Genomic DNA, 23,381 nt, shown 5'->3' on the forward strand with positions numbered 1-23,381 from the left:
CTCCCTAGGGCCAAAGTTGGAATAATTTAAGCAACAAAACAAAGTAATACTGGATTAAAATCCAAAGTATAAATATCCATAAGTGCATGTACTGAGATAAATGACTGATTAAATAAAAACAAATCTAGAAAAGTATCTCAAAAAATGCTACCAAAAGAGTAACTGTGGCATGACCCAGGTCCCACACACCTAGATTTTTAACCACGAGTAATGGAAACATGCATGTTCATGCTCAGGCTTGTACACAAAATTGTTTAGCAGATTTGTTGGCAATTCAAATTTGTAAATAACCCATATTCATCAACAAGTGCTTAAACACATTGTGGTTACCAATGGAATGTAATACTACTCAGCAATAAAAAGGAATGAACTATTGAAAGGAACATTTTGCATTAATTTAAATACAATGCTGAGTGAAAGAAGCCAGGCCCCAAAATAATACATGTGATGTGGTTTTATTTACAAAAAAAACTCTTAATTTTCCTCCCAGGATGTATAGAAGGAAAAGGTTACGAGACAATAGATATAATGGATGGCAGTAGAAATGTTATCTTAATCTGGGACAGAAGTAATTCATAAATACTTGTGAAATTTAGGTGTATTTCAAGTATTCCATTAAGTATTTGTTGAAAAAAGACTTTCATGGATCTTTAAATTTTCTCTTCCACTATTACCCTTTTTATAAAGTAGCGTATAAAGCAATTATTCCCCCAAAGTAAGCATTGTATGTTTTTACTAGAAGCCCTGATATAATGGGTAACACATTGGGTTGCGAATCATGAGGTCAGTAGTTCGAAACCACAAATTGCTCCAAGGGAGAAATACGAGGCTTTCTACCACTATGAAAAGTAACAGCCAGAGAAACCTACAGGAGTGGTTCTGCTCTGTCCTGCAGGGTCACTAAGAGTTGGTGTCAGCTGGATGCTTTTACTTGCAACATTTTATATAAAAATATGCAGTTCAAAGTCTCTTTCAAATGCCACACCATAATTACAATTGTTGTGATCCATCTCAGATAAAGCTGTTTATACGGTATTACATTTACTACTGTCAGCATGTAAGACATTCTGTTTTCAATTACAGCATTTTACACCTATGTCTTGTATATCCGTCTAGAACAGTGATATCTCAGAACACTGCAATGATAATAATACTACATTATCTGTTCTGTCTAGTATAGGAGCCATTAATCACATCTAGCTACTAAGAACTTTATATGCAACTAATAGTGGCAGAACAACTTAATTTTAAATTTTATTTCATTTTAAATTAGTTTCAGTTGGAAATTAGTGACCATCTTAATGAGTTTTAAGTTTTTCAAATCAATACATGTGGATACTGTGGCACTACAAACCGCTAACACATTTGGCTGCTAGCCAAAAAAAATAAATGTTTAAGACTACCTAGACACACCTTGGAACAAAGACCTGGGATTTGACTTCAGAAATATCAGCTATAGAAACCCATGAGCACAGTCCTACCCTGCATCCACTGGGTCACCGTGAGTGAAAATCAACCCAGGGACAGACTCTCTGGTATTTACCACAAGCCCCTGTACACTGTAGGCTTTAATAAATAATCTATGATTGAGTCTCTACATATTTTGCAAAAATGTCTAACAAACGGAAATATAAGCAAATTATTTTAAAATTAGAAAATAAGTAAATCTAAGAATGTAATCTAATTAGTTTTAGTAATTTAAAAAAACTTACCAAAACATCTCTTACATACTAAATCAAGTATTTCCCGAAATCGGTTTGTCATTGGCGGAAGAGGTTTTAGATCAATTTTCCTGAAATCCTCTGGGCAATCATTTTTTGAATGACCATCCTTTTTGCAGATGCTGCATACTATGGTTGGCGGCTATATAAAGGTTTAAAAAAAGTCTTCATTTATAAAAAATAAAACTAATCATTTGAGGCAATTCATTATGATAAAGCATGTTCAAAGAATCTTTTGTCTAATTCAGTTGATAGTCTATACTTTCAGAAGTTAAGGAAAGCATGTTAATGAAATATAGAGTCAAATATAATAAATCTCTTTTAGTCAGACACTTTAAACTCTCTTCCATACAAAATGAAACTAAGATAAAATTTACCTATGATTTAAAGTACTGGAAATACCAGGAGAGTGAGCTAATAATAAGCACAGCTTGAGAAGATCCTAAATACTATATTAACTAGTCAGCTAAAGTAAAAGGGAATTACAAGCATTGTAATTTACTGAAATATAACAAAATAATTTATAAAGAAATTTCAAGGAAAAAAAGGAATTTCAAATGATGTCTTTCATTTCACCCTAAACATCTTCTACTTTGAGTCAATCAGTTACCAAAGTCCAGCTTGATTGGCTGGTTCAATGTATTATTTTCACATGACACAGAAGAGGTCAAACTATGGGACTAACCTCTACATCACCAACTTGGTTTCATGTAATAATTCTTATGAATAGCCACAAAGTACACTCCAAATGCCATAGTACCATTTGCAATATATATTAATGAACACTAAACAAATGGCTAAAAATTATCCCAAGTAAAAATGTAACTTACCTAGTAAAAATACATTGTTGTAGACTACTGTTATACTCTTTATTGTAATAGGCCTAGACCTTAAAGTTAGCCTCTTCTCCAACATCAACATGCTCATTTACCCAGCCATGTATTATCTCAATTTCTATACAGAAACCTCTACTGATGAAAATCCTGTACTGTAGGCTAAGTAACACTACTGTAAACATTTCTATCAGCTGTTCAAAGAAAATTTTAAAATCATAGATATAAAAATATTTTAAACCATGTTGACTAAATGACTAGAAATAAAACTTGAGAGAATATTCTAAACACAATTTCTAATATAGAAAAGTATAAAATAATCAATTATATAATCTACAGATCTGCCATCTTATTCATTCTTTCAATAGTCCATCTTTCACAAATACTGCAAACTGAATGTTACAGATGTATTCTTATACAGAAGGGAAAAGTACTTTTTAATAAGAGGTTAAAAGTTTTAAACCATGCGAATAAGAACAGTGATTCTAATATTCTACTTGGTTTATAAATAATTTTTAAATTCTGGATTCTGATCATTGAATACTTGTGAAATTTAGGTGTATTTCAAGTATTCCATTAAGTATTTGTTGAATAAAGACTTTCATGGATCATTGAATTTCCAGGTGCTCAACTTAAAAGCAATATAAATTAGCCAAATTTTTCTTTTGTTAACAAAACTTTGTTGCTTGTTTTCAATTCACTGGAGTATTTTCTTTAACACAATTTTTAAAATTAAGTTTCAGACAATCCCAAGTAAAGGTATAGTTAGAACTGCTACAAATTATAAGGGATATGCCAAAATCCTGAGAAAAGTCATCGCAGAGCCAGAATCCTAACTCTTTCTGATTTTGGTTCCTGATCTTACTTCTCCCTCAGCAATTTTACATATGTTTATGCCTTCTAAAAAATTAGTCAAAACAGAGTATTATTAGAATGACAAATTTTACATTTCCTTTTTGGAGAAAAATCATTATCTTCATTATAAAAAAATAAGAAAAATTTAAAATACAGGGGGGTTCAAAAAGTTTATGAGAAAATTTCAGTATCTACTTTCCATAAACTTCTTGAAGTCATAATTTTGTTCCCTTTGTAAAATTTATTAATTTTAATAAATGAGCTTAAGAATTATTTTCTGTATGAAACTATTAATAATAGAGTTATATGGTAATACAGAAGAATAATACTAATAAAGTGCTGAAATGTTTGGGGACTTTATATATAAGCATTTTTAAATGGTAAATATGCAAAAAAGTAAAAGCCAAACACTTATTGAAACTTCCAAAACCAAAGAAGCTTCAATCACCAAAGAAACTATTTTTACATTGCTGAATGTACTCTTATAAATTATTTACAAACTGAATCTTACCTTGCCAGAGGTTAAAATAAACTTATCAAACACATAATAATATAACTCCTGGGTGGGGCGATTTTCATCATTATTGTCAGAAGCATCTTCTGTGGCTTTGCAGTTGAAAGAGGTAGCAGACACGTCAGTGCACACAATCTGATGTGAACTCTCGGTTTCTAAATCTGACCTGCAGTCAGCATTGGCAGATTCACATGAGTCAGGGGGCTTATATTTAGTACAGTCACACTGATTGAGCGCCTTTTTTAAACAAGTGTCTGAAGGCGCTAGATCACCTTGTTTCTTAATTGATTTGGGGTCTAATTGACTTCCTTCATTGGTAATGAGAGATGAAGATTCCTGTCCATGTTCAGGCAAATTTAGTTCATTTGCCAGCAAATCACCATTGCCAGTAATACAGCTCTGTGATGTACAGTGCACTTCATCGTGTGTATCAGGTTGATCTCTTTGTGCATTTATTTTTTCTGTGCTTTCTCCAAGCAAAATGCAACAGTTGGCTGTCACGTCAGACTTCACAGGCTTCTTATTGTTTGTTTTCCCCTTTTCTTTTTTCTTCGAGTCCACTGTAGACTTATTTCCACCTTTCCTCTGAGGACAGGCAAAATAGCGATAAGCTGCCCTGAACCTTTCCACAACATATTCAAAAACAAGCTGGCTGTTTAAGCTGCGTGCAACATTCCTCTTGACTGAAAAGGGATCTAGTAAAGGAGAAATGGTCAGAAGTTTAGTCTCTACCAGTAAAATGTAATTCCAAGTTTATGCAAATAACTCATAAATACCAGACAATCGGTAAAGTGTATACTTTCCCAATGATTTTCTAACCTATCCTCTCACTAAAGATGGCTGCAAACCGAGTAGAGAATACAACAATTCCCAGAAAATTAAAAAAGGAGAAACGGTGGGAAGGAGACAAAAAAAAAAAAAGATGCCTTAGGAAGTGAAAGTTTAACCAAAAATTACATTTGATCCACAGTCTACAAAAGCTAGACTGTAAAGGTTTGCTATAATCAATTACATTCTCAGAATTAATAATTTATGACAGAATTCTGAAAATGTTTGTAGAATTTGGATCAATAAACTTTCTAATATAAATGGCCTAGGAAAAAAATTATCATCCCAAGAGCAAAAATCACGGCTTTCATAACTAATTATCATTAAGTAAGAGGATTACTAAACCCTGTGTCATTGGCAGTTTGAAACCACCAGCAGCTCTGAGGGAGAAACACTGGGTTTTCTACTCCTGTAAAAAGTTACAGTCTCAGAAAGCCGCAGGGGTCGCTATGAGCCGGCACTGACTGTCAGTGAGCCTAGTCTGTGGCTATAACTGCTAACGCTGGGGCATGAGTTACTGTTGGCTGCTATCTACACATCTAGACTTTAACATGCTTTTCCTGGCCTTGTAGCTTCTCAAAGAAGAAAAATTAAAAATAAGAGAAGGAATTATAAATGGAGACTTCAGAGCTCAATTATTACTTTATGTGAGAGAGAACAAGATGTGAGCACATGTTTTGAGTGCATGTCTGAGATTGTTGCCAAATTCAACAACAGAGAAGGAGTGAGGATGCAGAACAATACACAGGCTAGACTACAGTGAATGACAAATTAAATTTACTATCTATAAAACATTGGTGAAATGCTGTGGAATTTAAATTTTTGATGATATATTTAGCAAGTTTTCTACTAATTTCAGTTTCTCCAATTATCCTAATGGACTTGGATTTGATATAGAAACTTCTTTGTCAACCATGAATCAATTGATCTTTATTTCTTTAGCTCAGTCACATTTAACAGATGATATAATTAAGAAAGATAATCTCAAGATAGATACTAACATTGTACTTTAACATAATATTATAAGTTTATTTTAAAATTTCTCATAGTATTATGCTGTTTTATCTTCCTGTTTTTAAATTTTCATAATTAAAAATAGAGTTATGGAAAGACCCAACCTACTTACAGACTTAGAGGCCTTTAAATAAGTATTAATCCTATAAAACTATTAAGGTATTTTAAGACTCTAAAATATATATAACTTAGTGTTGAACAGCAAAAATTTCATTTTGAAGCCATCTGTTTGAGGTATACCAGCCCTAAATCCTGATATTTTCAATCACCCCATATATCTGTGGACAATGGACATTAAGTATCTGAGGTCTTTCAATGACGGTGTTGGCAAACAGTAAATTAAATACACAATGGACAGCTAGAAGAATGAGTCCATCGATATTGAGAAAAGGAGAGCCAGAAAACGCCAAAGGAGGGATGGCGTGACTCATCTCACATCGTTGGACAGGTTATTGGGAAGAGTCAGTCCCTGAAGAAGACCCTGCCTTGTAACACAGAGCGTCCACGAGAGAGGGAGACGGACGGACACACCGGCTACAACAACGAGTCCAAACAGCAAAGACCGAGGGTGGCACGGGGCCGGGCAGTGTGGGGTTCTAGTGTACAAAGGGTACCTTACAAAAACATTTTAGTACAATCAGTGTTATGAAGGCAGGGATTTATAATATTGTATCAAAAACAGGGAAGAAGTAGGCACTCAAAAATAGTCTCCAAATGAAACATAACACTCTTCTCACCTTCAATGGCGATTCGCCGTTTAGGCCAGTTTTTGTTCTCTCTTGTTAAGATATCTTTTATCCGTACACAGATGACATATTCCTCCAAAGCAAACTCCAGTGTGTAAAATTTTAGTAGCTCGAACCATAACTGTCCCAGGGATACCTGATTTGGTGTTTCCAAGGTTAAAGGAGACTAGAAAAGAAAAAATACTTTTCATTTAAGCTTCATAAAACTATAGAACAAATTTATGTTGTATACAATGCTCAAAACTAAGAAATAGGGGGAAATGATTGCTAAAAGGCAGTACGTTTGTGGCAGAGCTGGAAAAAGAGCCCCAGGTTACTGACTTCTTGAATTCTAGAATATTTCCACATAAGTGATTCTGAACCTTAGTTTCACATAAGAAATCATCTGGAGAGTTTTAAAATTCACTACTATCTCACTACCTTTACCTCCCAAGATTCTGAATTAACGGACATGGGGCATCTCCTTGGTGAAGGAACTCAGGTAGCACAAAGCCGGTTAAAGACTTAACTGCTAACTCAAACATCAGTGGTTGCAACCCACCAGCCACTCTGTGGGGAAGGATGTCGTTATTCGTTTCCATAAAGGTTTAGAGCCCTCAAAATCCTATGAGCAGTTCTTCTGACCTATAGCACCACTCTGAGTCAAAACCAACTCAATGGCATTAATATAATTCTTAGTTTTAACTCCTGGGCACTGAAAATCTTTAAAGCTACCTAAGTGATTCATATGTGGAATCAAGATTGAAAATCACTGCATGAAGAAACTATGACAGTGCTCCCTTATAGTAACTATTTTAAAAAGATAATCCAGGAGCTTTCAAAAACTAATTCCTTCATTCAGCAAAAATTTATATAAAATTTCTGTTACTAGTATTGTGCTAGGTGCTGGGGACACTAAATAATACTGAGAGCTAACAATTTTTTTGGGGGGGGATGGGACCTAACAATAAAATATTAGTCTATTATCAGTCATGTGTGGTTTAAATCTAACAATTTTATAAAGTATTAAAGGATAAAGATCTGCCCCAACACCACTTGGTTCATGTTAATTACTATACTACACTACCACTAAAAATGTCGAAGCCCCACTTTCTAGACTGTGGAGGAACAAGTTAACAATCACAATAAAGGTTGTAAGTGAAAATGGGCCTCTGAATTAGAGGGATCTTCACAGAGGAGTTAACACAAAACTTGTGAAGGAATTAGCTAAATGAAGATCGATGGAAGTAACCACTAGGTAATCTAAAGGCATAAACATTGTTTCATTCAATTCTACAACTACTTATTGAGTACCAGCTGTATACCAGGCAGTGTTCTAGGAACGTGAGAGACATTACTAGGAAAAAATTATATCCCCACGACCTCACAGAGCTCACTTTGTAGAGGAAGAAGTAAACATTTAATAATTAATGTAAGTAATATGAAAAAAGAAAAAATATTAATATAATTAAAGGAACTAGGAGTGTGAGAATTTAGGATTACAACGTTTTTTTAAAGAGAGGGTAGTCAGGAACCACCTTTTTAAGAAGGTGTAAGTTGAGCACATTTTTGAAAAGGAGGAAAATTTGTTCCAGGAACAGGGAAGAGGCAGAGCAAAGGTACTAAGGTAAAACTGTAGCTAGCATTTTAAAAGAAAAAATAAGCAAGCAAGCACAGTTGTGGTAAAAGAGTATTAGCACAGGTTAAACAAAGAACTAACACTTGTATAGAACCCTTTAGTTCTTATTCTAAATCAAGAGGAGTTTTTTGTTGGGGTTTGGGGTGGGGGAAATATGATCTAAGTTAAAAAAACATCCTGATTACTATTTTGGGGTAGATACAGGAAAATTAGTTAGGAGGCTATGATTTTAATCCAAGCCAGTAATGATGTTAGGTAGGGCCAGAATAATAGCAGTCAACATACTATGAGTCGGTCAAATGATAGAATATTTTGAAGCAGAACTGACATGGTTTTCTAACAAACAAATTACGGAGTGCACAAAGGAAGAGGAATAAAGCATGACTCCACTGTTTGGCTGACCAACTGAAAAGTCTGGAATGCCATCAGATGAGATGGACAAACTACAAGGGGACAAGTCTGAGGGGAAGATCGGAAATCCGTTTTGGACTTGTTAAAACTTAAGACAACTCTGAGAAGGTAATTAGAATCATTAAATAAAGCCACTGGATGTAAAATTAAAGTTCAGGAAAGGGGTCAGGCTGGAAATTTAAATTTGGAAGCATACAAACAAAAGCTAAAGCTGTCTGTTCCCTGCTCCTATAAAGATTTACTCTGACAAGGGAACAGTGAACTAAAGTCAATGGAGGGAAGGGTGTAGGATATCTAGTAGGGCTTAATCAAGGGCAATGTAGCAGCAAGGAATTACTAAACCTGAATGAAGGACGAACATGATGGTGGGGCAAGAGGAAAGTAAAAGGAAATAGAGGAAAGAACCAAGAGGCAACAGACATTTTTTTGAGGTCAAAATATAGACATGTACATATGTAAATATATTTATATATAATGAGAGGGGAATAGATTATGTACTTATATCAGTTGGACATTGGGCCTCAACTCAAGTACTCCCTCAACACAAGAACACTTTATTCTAAAAATCCGGGATTCCGTGATGTTCACCATCCCAACACAACTGCTGAAGACAAAATGGGAGCATAAGCACATGTGAAGAAAGCTGATGGTGCCCAGCTATCAAAAGATATAGTGTCTGGGTTTTAAAGGCTTGAAGATAAACAAGTGACCATCTAGCTGAGAAGCAACAAAGCCCACATAGAAGAAGGATACCAACCTGTGTGATTATGAGGTGTCGATGGGATCAGGTATCAGGCATCTAAGACCCAGAACAAAATCATACCCAATGTGAATGGGGGGTGGGGAATTGTCTGGAGAGGAGACCCAAAGCCCATCTCTGTAGACAATTGGAAATCCCCTCACAGAAGGGTCACAAGGAAGAGATGAGTCAGTCGGGGTGCAGTATAGCACAGAAGAAACACACAACTTTCCTCTAGTTCTTTAATGCTTCCTTTCCCCCACTAGAATGACCCTAATTCTATCTTATAAATCCTGCTGGACCAGAACATGCACACTGTTACAGATAAGAGTCTGCAAAACAGGGAATCCAGGATAGATAAACCCCTCAGGGCCAACAATGAGAATAGAGATACCAGGAAGATAAGGGTAAGGTGGTTGGAGGAAGGGGGAAATCAATCACAAGGATCAACATACAACCCCCTCCCAGGGGGGCAAACAACAGAAAAGTGGGTGAAAGGCGACAGAGGACAATGTAAGATATGAAAATAATAATCTATAACTTATCAAGAATTAATAAGGGATGGAGGGAAGGGGAGGAAGGGAGGAAAATGAGGAGCTAATATCAAGGTCTCCAGAAGAAAGAAAATGCTTGGAAAAAGATGATGATAAATGGGAGCTGATATCAGGGACTCAAGTGGGAAGAGAATGCTTTGAAAATGATGATGGCAGCATATGGGCAAATGTGCTTGACACACTGGAGGAATGTATGGATTGTGATAAGAGATGTAAGAGCCCCCAACAAAAGAATTTTTTTAAAAAAGAAAACGATGATAGCAGCATATGTACAAATGTGCTTGACACAATGGATGAATGATAGATTGTGATGAGATGTTATAGTACCCCATAAAAGTATTTAATGAATTTTTTTAAATACTGGTGGTAGAAATTCAAAAATATTGTTAAGTAGCCAGTGTACCCAAATTAGTTTTGTTAAAGCATAAATGATAATGAAGCTATGATTGAAGTTCTTGGTGTAACAATTTAAAAAAATTTTTTTAAAAAGATTTACTCTATCCAAAAGGGACCTAGAGGTGTCCTGGTAGCATGCAAGGTTACAAGTTGTGTTGACTCCAAGGTTAACGGCTGGAAACTAGCAGTCACTCCTTAGGAGAACAGTATAAAATTTACTCACTGCCATCAAAGCTATTCCAACTCAGAAAACCTATTGAGCAGAGCAGAAATGTCCATAAGTTTCTGAGACTGTAAATCTTTGCAGAAACAGAAAGCGTCAATTCTCCCCAGCAGACCACCTAGTGGGTTCAAAATGCTGACCTTGCAATTAGAGGCACTATGTTTAACCCATTAGCTCCCTCAAACACCTAAAGGGAACAAATTCTACTCTGTCTTCTGTGGAATTACTGAGTTGGAATGGACTTGGTGGCACTTTGTTTTTTTCATTTGACAGGGTTGCTAACAGCAGGACTTGACTCAAAGGCAATGATTAGCATACAGATATATGATTGAATGGGGACTATCAATGGAGTGCATGTAGGTATAAATGATAATGGAGATCAAGGAATAAACGGGACACTCCAATATTAAGAATTAAGAACCTGAAGAGACAAAGAGGAACCAGCGAAGGAGATTGAGAGGAAACAACTAGTAGGATGATATGCAAACCAAAGTTGTGCTGTCCCGGAAATCCAGTGAAGAAAATTTTGAGGGTGAGTAATAATCAATTGACAAATGATGCTGGTAAGTTGGGAAAAAAAATACTGAGGGTGGGGGAAGAACACTTGATTTACAAATGAGGAGGATACTTTTAACCTTGATTAGACAAACGTTAACAGATTGATGGGGACCAAAGCTTAAATGAAATGAATTAAGAGGAACAGAGGGAGAGCAAATGGAAACAGTAGCTATAAATAATGCTTCTTAGAGGAATTTTACTAACAAAGAGCAAAGAATAGGATTATAGTAAAAAGTGGAAGTAGTGTTATGAGAGGGAAATGAAAGCATGCTTGATTCAATAAAATTTAAAGGTAAGATAATGTAGGAGAGACAAAAATACATTGTTAGAGGGTACAATTAAATGCACAAGCCAAGAAAACTACTTTAGAAAGAAATTCTTCTATGACTAAAAAAATACCAAAGCAGAACACGTGAAGGCAGATGGTGGCTGATGGCTTTAGGAGTGTACAACATCTCCTTCTGATTACTTCAATTTATTAGTGAAGTAGTTAACACGCAAGATCATTAACTGAGATTAAATAGTGATTGTGTGTAGAGAGTAGAGGTAGTCTCGGAAAGAGGGAGGATTAAATGGACTAGACAGTGGTTCTCAACCTTCCTAATGCCCCGACCTTTTAATACAGTTCCTCATGTGTGGTGACCCCCAACCATAAAATGATTTTCCTTGCTATTTGATAACTGTAATTTTGCCACTGTTATGAATTGGGTGACCCCTGTGAAAGGGCCGTTTGACCCCCCTAAAGGGGTTGTGACCCACAGGTTGAGAACCACTGGACTGGGATGTTTAAATAATCCAATATAGTAAGAGCACAGTTTCAGAAAAGTTTACATTTCTGTGATCATGCATCTCTGACTACTTCAGTACATTATAAACTTCTAGAGGATACATGTATGTGTATATATATGTGTGTGTGTGTGCTTGTGTGTGTGTGTGTGAGATGATAGTGACTGGCATATAATAGATCCTTAATAAATGCATTTTCAATGATTAATCAAGCCATCCATCCTCCACCAATCTGGCAACATAATTTTAATATGCTGGCATTGTGATTAGACGCCCAACTCTGAAGAAAGTTTCCTGGTCTAGATAAAAAAAGATTAAATACCTTGACATGCTGAACCCACACTTATCTTCCAAATGAGGTAAAAATCCAGTAGAGAATCTCAGTTTTGAAAACTACACCAGATCAACCCTCAATTTACAGATGAAGAAAATGAAGCCAAGAGGCTTACTAAAAGTCAATCAGTACTAAATCACTTTAACAGAAGGCATTACATATCTACAGAAATAGAAGTCAAAAACGAAAAGCTTACTTTGCCATGTTTTCCCTTCATGGCATTACTTTGGTTGTCTGTTTCTGTCTTCTTGGTATCATCTTTTGGTTGGTCTGCCTTAGCTTTGTTTTCCTCAGCAACTGAATTTTTCTCAGTTGCACTACTTGAATTATACTCCCACTTCACAAACTTCTCGTCTACTATGCCCTTCAGTTGGAAGTCATCCATTCTTTTGGAGTCAAAGCCTTCAATCTATATAAAAAGGCATTCCAAATTGGTAGTGGAAAATTATTAAAAACAGATTAGCAGATAAATCATAATTGAAGCAGAGCACTTTGCAAGAGCAAACTACATATATGCATGCACATACATATCACAATCTTAGGCGTACCCAATTTCCAAGTAAGGAAGGAAGAAGAGGGGGTTTTCTTTGTTGTAGAAAAAACATCGCCATTAAAGCAAAACAGTAAGAGGGGATTCCGCCATCAGTTTGGGAGTCAATATGGCACAACTGCAAACGAAAGGAAAAAATTACCAACACCATGATCTCTTTCATTGTTTCCCTCACAAAACAATTTACTCTGTTTTTATCTCTACCATAATCATTGTAAAAATTCAACAATGAAAAATATAAGAAATTATTTATACCCTGAAATAATGAATATGGCTGCTTCAGAAGACTACAGTTTCGAGAAGACACAATAATCTACCACCTCTATTTCTCTTTGGTCCTCTAGTAGTCAAAATAATGCCTGGCATATACACAGTAGGTCCTTAATAAAAATGTTGAATGATGAATCTTTTCATTTGTTTCCTATGTATGTAAAGATATACAAATATTTTAATTAAATGGACTCTTACGTATTACTTTTATTGCAGACAATTTTTACAAATATCCTTTATCTCCACTTATGCCTCAGTGTTTACAACTTTTTTACATATACACATATATTTTACCTTTTTGTATACTCAACTGTATACACATACAATTTCTATTTTCTAGACAAAAAGATGTCATGACGTTTTGTGATTGTCTTACCAAACTGATATATGAGACCTTTGCTATTACCTTCTACCTTACCAATGCATGAAAAAGATCCTTCTATTCATTAGCACAGATCTAACACATTCTTTTTAACGGTCAATGCTGTCTACTGAGATGGTTGCTCAAACTTCCCCTAATTAAGAACATTCACATTGTTCCCAGTTTTTGCCACACAAAATAATGCTGTAATATACTGTATATACTCGAGTATAAGCTGACCAGAATATCGGCCGAGGCACCTAATTTTACCACAAAACTGCATTAAAAATGTGCTGACCTCCCTCAATGCATGAATACTTTCTTTTTTTAAATTGGCACTCTACGATGCTCACCCTCCCGACACAACCGCTGAAGCCAAAGCGGGTGAACAAGTAAATGTGGTGAAGAAAGCTGATGGTGCCCGGCTATCAAAAGAGATAGTGTCTGGGGTCTTAAAGGCTTGAAGGTAAACAAGCAGCCATCTAGCTCAGAAGCAACAAAGCCCACATGGAAGAACACACCAACCTGTGTGATCGTGTGGTCCCGAAGGGATCAGTTATCAGGCATCAAAGAACAAAAAATCTTATCATTGGCTGCATACCTCCATGATACAATCACAGAAGACAAACGGGTGCATAAGCAAATGTGGCGAAGAAAGCTGATGGTGCCCGGCTATCAAAAGAGATAGTGTCTGGGGTCTTACAGGCTTGAAGGTAAACAAGTGGCCATCTAGCTTAGAAGCAACAAAGCCCACATGGAAGAAGCACACCAGCCTGTGAAATCACGAGGTGCCAAAAGGACCAGGTATAAGGCATCATGCAAAAAAAAATTGTGTGTGTGTGTGTGTGTGTATATATATATATATATATATACCATAGTGAATGAAGGGGGAAGTGCAGAGTGGAGACCCGAGGCCCAAGTGTCGGCCACTAGAGATCCCCTCACAGAGGGGTTTAGGAGAGGAGATGGGTCAGTCAGGGTGTGATGTAGTACAGATGAAGAACACAGCTTTCCCCCAGTTCCTGGATGCTTCTTCCCCCCAACTACCATGATCTGAATTCTACCTTGCAGGACTGGATAGAGCAGAGGTTGTACACTGGTGCATATGGGAGCTGGAGGCACAGGGTATCCAGGGTGGATGATACCTTCAGGACCAGGGGTGTGAGGGGCGATACTGAGAGAGTAGAGGGTGAGTGGGTTTGAAAGGGGGAACTGATTACAAGGATCCACATGTGACCTCCTCCCTGGGAGACGGACGGCAGAGAAGGGGAGGAAGGGAGACTCCAGATAGGGCAAGATATGACAAAATAACAATCTATAAATTATCAAGGGCTCATGAGGGACAGGGGAGAGAAAAAAAAAAGGACCTGATGCAAAGGGCTTAAGTGGAGAGCAAATGCTTTGAAAATGATTAAGGCAAAGAATGTACAGATGTGCTTTATACAATTGATGTATATATATGTATGGATTGTGATAAGAGTTGTATGAGCCCCTAATAAAATGTAAAAAAAATGTGCTGACAAACTCAGCTTATACTCAAGTATATAAAGTAATCACAAGGATCAACCTATAACCCCTCTCAGGGGGACGAACAACAGAAAAGTGGGTGAGGTTCAATGGAGGACAATGTAAGATATGAAAACAATAATCTATAACTTATCAAGGGTTCGTGAAGGAGGGCAGTTGGGGGAGGTAGGGGGAAGAAATGGAGAGCTGATATCAGGGGCTCAAGTGGGAAGAGAATGCTTTGAAAATGATGGTAGCAGCCTATGTGCAAATGTGCTTGACAAACTGGATGAATGTAAGGATTGTGATAAAAGATGTAAGAGCCCCCAATAAAAGTCTTCAATTAAAAAATAAATAAAAACTCAGCTTATACATGATTATATATGGTATATCATATACATATTTCCCAAGTACCGGTATTGATTTCTATGTGACATATCCCCAGCAATGTGTTTAAATTTTAAAATGTGCTATCTAAAATTTGTCATAAATGATTGTTTTCAAAAAACACTACATAAGTTACTCTTTTCCATCAGCCATGCCTAAGTGTAAACACCCCTTTCAACACTGGGTTTTACCACATATTTCCCAATGGTACAGGTGAGATGCGATAGCTACTGTGGTTAGGTGTTGTTCAGTCGCTCATAACAACCCTATGCACAACACAACACCACCTGGTTCTATGCCATCCTCGTAACTGCTATCGTTGCGCTCACTGATCCACTTTTTTTTCTTTATTTTTATTTTAAACTTTGTTTTATATTTTCCTCCCACTCTATCCAGGACTTTCTTTCCTTTTTTTTAAAATCATTTTATTGTAAGATGACCAGACGTCCCGCTTTTGGCGGGACAGTCCCAATTTTGAACAATTTCCCCCATGTTCTACGGCACTTTTAAAAAGTCCCGATTTTTGGAAAGAATGCACGGCAAGCTAGGTTATACGGTTTTTGGCTGCCATGTGGCTATTTTGCCAGGATATGAGTTTTATCAATGGTGTCCCACTTTACCAATGTTAAAATCTAGTCACAGTTTATTGGGGGCTTATACTAGAGCCCTTGATATCAGCTCATTTCCCTCTCCCTCCCTTCTCCTCTCTCCCTCATGAACCCTTGATAATTAATAAATTATGATTCTTTTGTCCTATCTTACACTGTCCTATGTCTCCCTTAACCCACTTTTCTGCTGTCCATCCCCCAGGGAGGAGGTTATATGTAGATCCTTGTAATCGGTTCCCCCTTTCCACCCCACCCTCCCAGTATCGCCACTTTTACCACTGGTCATGAAGAGATCATCCACCCTGTGTTTCCAGTTGCTATCTGTACCAATGTACATCCTCTGGTCTATCCAGATTTGTAAGGTGGAATTGGGATCATGATAGTGGGGGGAGGAAGCATTAAAGAACTAGAGGACAGTTGTATGTTTCATCATTGCTACCCTGCATCCTGACTGGCTCGTCTCCTCCCCACGAACCTTCTGTAAGGGGGTATCCAATTGCCTACAGATGGGCTTTGGGTCTCCATTCTGCACTCATCCTCATTTTCAATGATATTTTTTTTTGTTCTTTGATGCCTGATACCTGGTCCCTTCGACACCTTATGGTCATACAGGCTGGTTTGCTTCTTCCATGTGGGCTTTGTTGCTTCTCAGCTAGAGGGCCACTTGTTTACCTTCAAGCCTTTAAGACCCCAGATCCAGTCACTTTGTCAATGCATCTTGCTGAGTATCTTTTTCACTGATCTAGTAGTTATCTAGTAGATAACTCTATTAGTTATCTAGTTATTTTATTTTTTATTTCTATTACGCTAAAAAATTACACAACTTTTGTTTAATAACCATTTAGATTTACTTTTCCATAAATAGCCTATTTAAATCCTGCCAGTTTTTCTGTTTTCATACATGTATAAAACATGTTTTGATATATCAGTTTCTAGTAGTTTGCTTTGCATTATATTCATGCATGGTCAAAAACTCATTGTCATACCAAAACTCATTGTCATCAAATCAGCAATGGAGGCGTAGTCATTAAATGCTTAGCTACAAACGAAAAAGATTAGTGATTTGAACCTGCCAGCTACCCAGCAGGAGAAAGATATGGTCATCTGCTTCTGTTGAGATCTAAAGTATTGTATATACTCAAGTATAAGCCGACCCGGATATTACCCGAGGCACCTAATTTTAACACAAAAACTGCATTAAAAACGAGGTGAAAAACTCGGCTTATACACAAGCATATACAGTATTAGAAACACTTTGGTGCAGCCCTATTCTGTCCCAGTCTTTCATTATGAATCAGAATTAACTTAATAGCACACAAAAACATAATCCTTAAAAAGTAGATCACTAGGCCTTTCTTTCATGGTACCACTTAGTGAACTCAAACTTCCAGCCTTTTAAAGTAGAGCAGTGCAAAATGTGTTATTTAGGAACCTCATGATAGAGAATTACACTATATCTAACATAAACATTTTTAAAATGTTATTTTTGCCAATCTTTCTTTTGATATCACTGTGGTATTCTTTACTATACACATTTTTACATATGCTCATACTTTCCTATCATGCAAAAAGTTCCCCCAAATCTAAACATATGTATACATACTCCCTAAATTTCTTGGACAGTACCTAATCTAGTAACAAATTTTCTTCTAAGATGAAAGTATTTTTTTTCTTTCCACAAGGGGGAATTTATTTTTCCATTTAGTATATAACAATCCAACACTAAAAAACTAAAAAGAAAAATTTGAAATGGACTTGAAGTTGTTTGTAACAAGCTCACTTCAAATTTTAAAAAAAGAAAAAAATTAAACAAGGTTGAATCAAAGGGGGAAAAGAATCTAAACATTATTCTATAAAGATACTATACCACAATTTTAAAGTTTTATCAATTAATTTTAAATTTTTTCATATATTAAAATCCTATCCATAGAGGGATCTATTTCTGTACTCTATTCTATCCCATAAATCTATTTGCCTACTACTAAGCCAATGGCAGAAAAGATAAGGCTTTTTATCTCCTGTAATGATTTACACTCTCAGAAAGCCACACAAACAACTCTACACTGTCCTATAGTAATGCATTGAAATCAACTCAAGGGTAATGAATGCCAAGAGCAGAGGAGCCCTCCTGACACAGGGGATTAAGTAATTAGGTTGCTCACCACAAGGTCAACAATTCAAACCCAGTAAGTGCTCTGAGGGAGGAAGATGAGATTGCCTGTTCCCATAAAAATTTAGAGTTTCAGAAACTGCATGCTGAAAAACAATTAAATTCACACAACAGGGTAACTATGAGTGGAACTGACTTGATGACAAGGGGATTTTGGTTTTATGCCAATGGCATCTACTTTAAAAATAATTTTTACTGTGAATTTGGTGAGGGTTTACAGAGCAGATCACCAGTTTCACATTCAATGATTCATACATATTGTTTCCTCTCATTCACTGGAATCCCCTAAATGCAACATCTCCCATTCCACTTCTTCCCTGTGTTACTTGTCTCCATTCCTCCTCCTTTCCTAACCCTTCTGAACTTTGTTCTTGGGTAAATATTGCTCCTTTGATCCCAAATGGTCAGTTATTCTCAGCAGTTTCTCCTTATACACCTGTCTATTGTTTGGCAGAAAATTTCCTCACAGGAGAGAGTTCTGACTGAGACTCAAAAGAGTAACCAAAGAACATAGTTTTGGTGTTCCATTCGTCTCTATCCAACTAGCAAGCCTGGTCTCCTTCATGATTCTGAATTTTGTTCAACATCTTTCTCCCATTTGTTCCAGGACCTTCTAATGTGAACCTTTTCAGAGCAGTTTTGCAGGAGCCAGACACCATTTAGTTATTCTGGTCGTAAGGTTGTGTGGGTATTGATGTTTGCATGATCCATTGCCAACCAGACTAGTTGCTTCCATGTGACTTTGATTTTCATCACTCTTCCTTCCTCTAGATAGGAAGTTGTATCTCAGATGGCCACATATGAGCTTTTAAGTTGCCAGCTGCTACTCACCAAAGTTGGATGTATACTTTGTTAGACTGTTAGGCCACCTGACCTTGGTGTTCCCCGAGACTATTGTCCTGGGCCTCCAGGTACAGTGACTCATTCTCTCAAGGTCCCTGGTACTTCCAAGATGTTTTAATTTTTTTAAATGAGAAATCCACTGATGTTTATTGTTATTTTTTGCAAACCATTTTATTAGGAGGTAATTCAGACATCATACAATTCCATAGTTCAATCATAAGAAGTTAATACTTTGAACTGCATGCAATGGCATACTTTTAACAATACTTTTATACTGTTTAAGGTAGGTCTACCTTCACTATTTTTTTCCTGAATTCACTCAGCTCTTCTCATTTATTATTACGTTTGCTTCAAGATCATTTTATCTAATTATTTTAAATGACTGTTAACTCTATTTGAAATTTAAGGAGATCTGGTGGCACAGTGGTTACACCTTGGGTGCTAACCACAATGTCAGCAGTTCAAAACCACTAGCTGTTCCACTGGATAAAGATGAGGCTTTCTACTCCCATAGATCGTCAAAGAAATTCACAAGGGTAGTTCAACCTTGTCCTATAGGGTCACTAAGTGTCAAAATCAAATCGATTGCAGTGAGTTTGGTTTTCTGGCTTCCCCTGCCCCAAATCTAGTATCTTTCCATTTTCCAAAAATGAATACTCCATTACTCATTTCTCTTAATCTTATATCCAATGTACTTGCAATTCTACCTCCAAACTTATACCACATCTTTATTTCCTGTCTACTCTAAACTAGCGGAGGTCATAATCCTCTCTGGCTGATCTGCCATGACAGCCAGCTCATTAGGCTATTTCTACTCTTGTCCCTTAAAAAACTCACTGTCTTCAGGTCAATTCCAACTCACAACAATGCTATAGGACAGGATAAACCTGCCCTTTTAGGTTTCCCAAACTCTCGTGGAAGTAGATAACCTATTTTTCACCTGCAGAGCAGCGGATGGTTTCAAATGGCTGACTTTGTGGTTAGCAGCTCAATGCATAACCCGTCATCTTTTAAAGGCTAAATTGTTTTAAGTCATAAAGAACTGCTTTTAAAATCCTCCCTGGTTTTCTCACCGCACTTAAAATTCAAAATATGTATTATGAACCATCATCAGTCGTTCTTGCCTTCCTTTATACTAGCTGGTCTATGAATGCTATCCTCTTAGAATTTCACATATGGCTAGTTCCTACTGGTCCGGGCTTTCACATAACTTCTTCTAAGGTATTCCCTCTGATTATCTAATATGAGGATATCCTTTTATCACATTAGCTCAGTCCAACCTCTCTCTATCATATATTATTTAGTTATTGTTTAATTGTGTGATTCTCCACAAGCAAGTTAGTTCATGACAGTAGGATTTTATGTCTCAAGACATACTCTCAGGACTTTTAATATACCGCATATGCTCAAGTATAAGACGACCCAAATATTAGCCAAGGCACCTAATTTTACCACAAAAACTGCATTGAGAATGTACTCAGCTTATACTCAAGTATATACAGCATACAGGCACTAAAAAATATTTGCTCACATTTCTTTTTCTTCTATCAATAATATAATTTCCCTCCTGTAACATTCTTGTCAAATTTATTTTTATCTTGTCACTGCCATGACATTCTTACTTTCCCCATTTCCATCCTAGCAAGGAGCCCTGGTGGCACAGTGGTTAAGTGCGTGGCTACTCTAACTGAAAGGTCAGCAGTCCAAATCCATCAACCACTCAGCAAAGATATATGCGGTAGTCTGCTCCCGAAAAGTTTCACAGCTTTGGGGTTCCATTCTATCCCACCGAGTCGCTATGAGTCAGCTTTCACTCAACAGTAACGGATTTATATTTTTGTTGTTGCTTTTGTTCCATTTTAGTAAGTTATTTTTATGACAGAAAAGCTCCTAATTGTTGTACAAGTATTCATCACTAATGTATATGGTATGTTCTGAGAAACAGGATGTTATTTGACTTATATGATATCTAATCACCATCTTAAATATAAAAGGAGACTTTCAAAAGTCTGTGAAAAAGGTAAAATAATGAATTTTTCCTAGGAATGTTTTGAATACCCTAACATATCAATGTAACCCATCTACATAAGTTGTTTTGGCTCTCTGGTAGTACTGTGTAAGTTCATAAAGCTTACATCTCCAATTGTTTACCTCTGTGCACGCAGCACAGCACCTTGAGCCTTGTGGAAATCAGAAGTCTCAGGGAAGGAACAGAGCCCACAGGCACTGCCTTGTAAGGTAGTTGAGCAAGGTATCTACCAGAACAGCAGCAAGTCACAGAAGCTGCAGTTAAGGGTGATGTAAGGCACTGCTGCCCAACTCCGGCTACCCACCAGGCTCAAGACTTGTGATCAGGGCTCCTTCAGCGTCTGCCACCATCATAAATGACACAGAACTTTCCGGACCAGAAAGTTCATGACCAACTGAGTTCAGTGAAAACAAATGATCATCAATGTCCTTCACCTTGGGAACGCAACAGTGGTTAAGACAGAAATGAGTGAAAAACTAGCCAAAATAAACAAGACCATACCAGGTGACATTTTTTAATTTGGATTTAGAACCCATTTTGCTGGTGCAAAACTACTAGTGTCAGCACAATTTATGATTCTTTGGATGATGCCAAGAAAAGGGAACCTAAGCACAGACGTACAAGTCATGGCCTGTATGAGAAGAACAAAAACCTCAAGAAAACAGCTCAGTGAAAGCAAGACTAGAAAGACAGCCAGTGGCACACTGCAGATATCAACATTGGTGCTGACAGAAAGAAATGAAATGTATTAGCAGTGTGCTGGAGATTAGATAACAGAAAGAATATAAAGATTCTATAGTGGCTTGATCTGTGATGGTTATGCAGATTTTTCACCAGTGTAGTAATAAATGATAAATCTTTAAAAAAAAGATTTGTGATCAGGTGTTGCAGTCAAGTTGGGGCAGCTGTAGAGTTAAGCTGGGGCTTCCACTGACCTCACTAACCCCCTAATATCCTTCAAAACAAGATCTTCCTCCCTGACCCATGGATATATATATGTCCTCTTATGGGGCCCTTTAAAAGGTCATTAAGTGGTTCATATGTGAATTTATGTCTTGTATTTAGTCATCTTACTGTGACTAAAAAATAGTATTTTACTATTAGATAATCTAATCTAGTTATTTAATCATATCACAAAAAATTATTTTTCAATATTTATATTCACAATTTTTTCCTTACCTTACTGCCCTCTCTTCTTCATAACAATGTAATATGCATAGTCTTGAATTATGAATTAGTTCTAAGCTCCATTCCTAAATTTGTCCTGAAGTCAAATTTATACATAAATTAGAACTAACTGTGAAGTGTCTAATGGAAATTAGTCAAGTGTTTCTCTTAGTATAACAGTATGTATACTATGCATAAAAAGGCATAGAACAAAGGCTTTCAGATATAATAAAAACATCTTCAACATAACAATACCATCATATTAATACTAATGTTATAATGCATGTCATAAAATATCTGTTATTATATGTACCTCAAATTTTTAATATAATAGGCTTTATAGGGCTGGCCTGAAGTTATGAGTTATATGTAAGACTTCTACATAGTAAAAATATTCAGCATGAACATCTCTGTAATGTTTCTGATTTTAACTTATTTTAGCAATTTGTTAAGAATGACATTTGTTATCTTATTTGTTTTGTTAAAGCAGCTTTATCATTACCTTCTATCGATTTCCGATACATTTAGGAGTAGTTATTAGAAATAAAATACCTTTTCAACATCTCATGATTTTTTTCAGCTTTGTTTAATTTAATAAATTATGATAACAGATTTACTGATATTAAATCATACCTATTTTACTGAAATAAAGCATGCATAGACACATTTCTCTTTGATACACTGATGCATTCTGTTTGTTTATATTTTATTTAGATTTTTATATCTGTATAAGAATGATCTATAGTTAAATTGTGTTTTTCCTTTCATTAGCTAATAAATATATAGCATTAAAATCTGAGGTATAATGGCTTATTAAATTTAAGAGTTAAAAACATATATTGAAAAGCACTTATCAAAAGAAATTGATAGTTGAGTAAAATAATTCACATTTGCTGAAAACATGAGATCTAGAGGAAACGCCTAATTAATGAGTCAATGGGACCAGAGGCTCCTTTTCAGATATCACAAACTGCCAAGGAACCAACAGGTAACAAAATCAGGCTTTAACGAGAAAGAGATGAAAGCTCTTAAAATCAAGGAATTTCTCTTAGATGTCAAATATTGCTACAAATGCAATGCTTACATTGAATACGAACAGCTCTAAGCCAAGCAACTTGATTTTCACTACAATGAACTGAAAATAAAGTGAAGACTTGCCACAAAGTGTTAAGAAACTGAACTTAGGTAATTATCTCTTATTACTGGAATGCTAAAATATCCCTGCTTAAGAAGAGTCTATACTAAAATATAATAAATATATATTTACACAAAGGGTCTTCAAATTTTATTGGAAAATGGGAAAGATAATTGAGATTTTTCTAAAAATGTTTTGAGTTTCCCTTATATACAAATCATTGAA

At 36.2% G+C, this 23,381-nt stretch overlaps 1 protein-coding gene across 10 annotated transcripts in view; it reads right to left on the reverse strand.

Moving 5' to 3' along the window:
- TUT4 (terminal uridylyl transferase 4) overlaps positions 1-23,381 on the reverse strand; it is a 150,490-nt gene that overhangs the window by 46,766 nt on the left and 80,343 nt on the right. For all 10 annotated transcript variants that reach the window (XM_075556100.1, XM_075556073.1, XM_075556090.1 and 7 more), the window contains 5 exons: positions 12,679-12,798; positions 12,327-12,539; positions 6,503-6,677; positions 3,921-4,618; positions 1,713-1,863 (listed from right to left, as the gene is read on the reverse strand). In XM_075556100.1, coding sequence (XP_075412215.1) covers positions 1,713-1,863; positions 3,921-4,618; positions 6,503-6,677; positions 12,327-12,539; positions 12,679-12,798 — 1,357 coding nt within the window. The remainder of the gene's footprint in view (positions 1-1,712; positions 1,864-3,920; positions 4,619-6,502; positions 6,678-12,326; positions 12,540-12,678; positions 12,799-23,381) is intronic.

This window comes from Tenrec ecaudatus, chromosome 1 (assembly GCF_050624435.1).
Source record: "Tenrec ecaudatus isolate mTenEca1 chromosome 1, mTenEca1.hap1, whole genome shotgun sequence".
Lineage (NCBI taxonomy): Eukaryota > Metazoa > Chordata > Mammalia > Afrosoricida > Tenrecidae > Tenrec > Tenrec ecaudatus.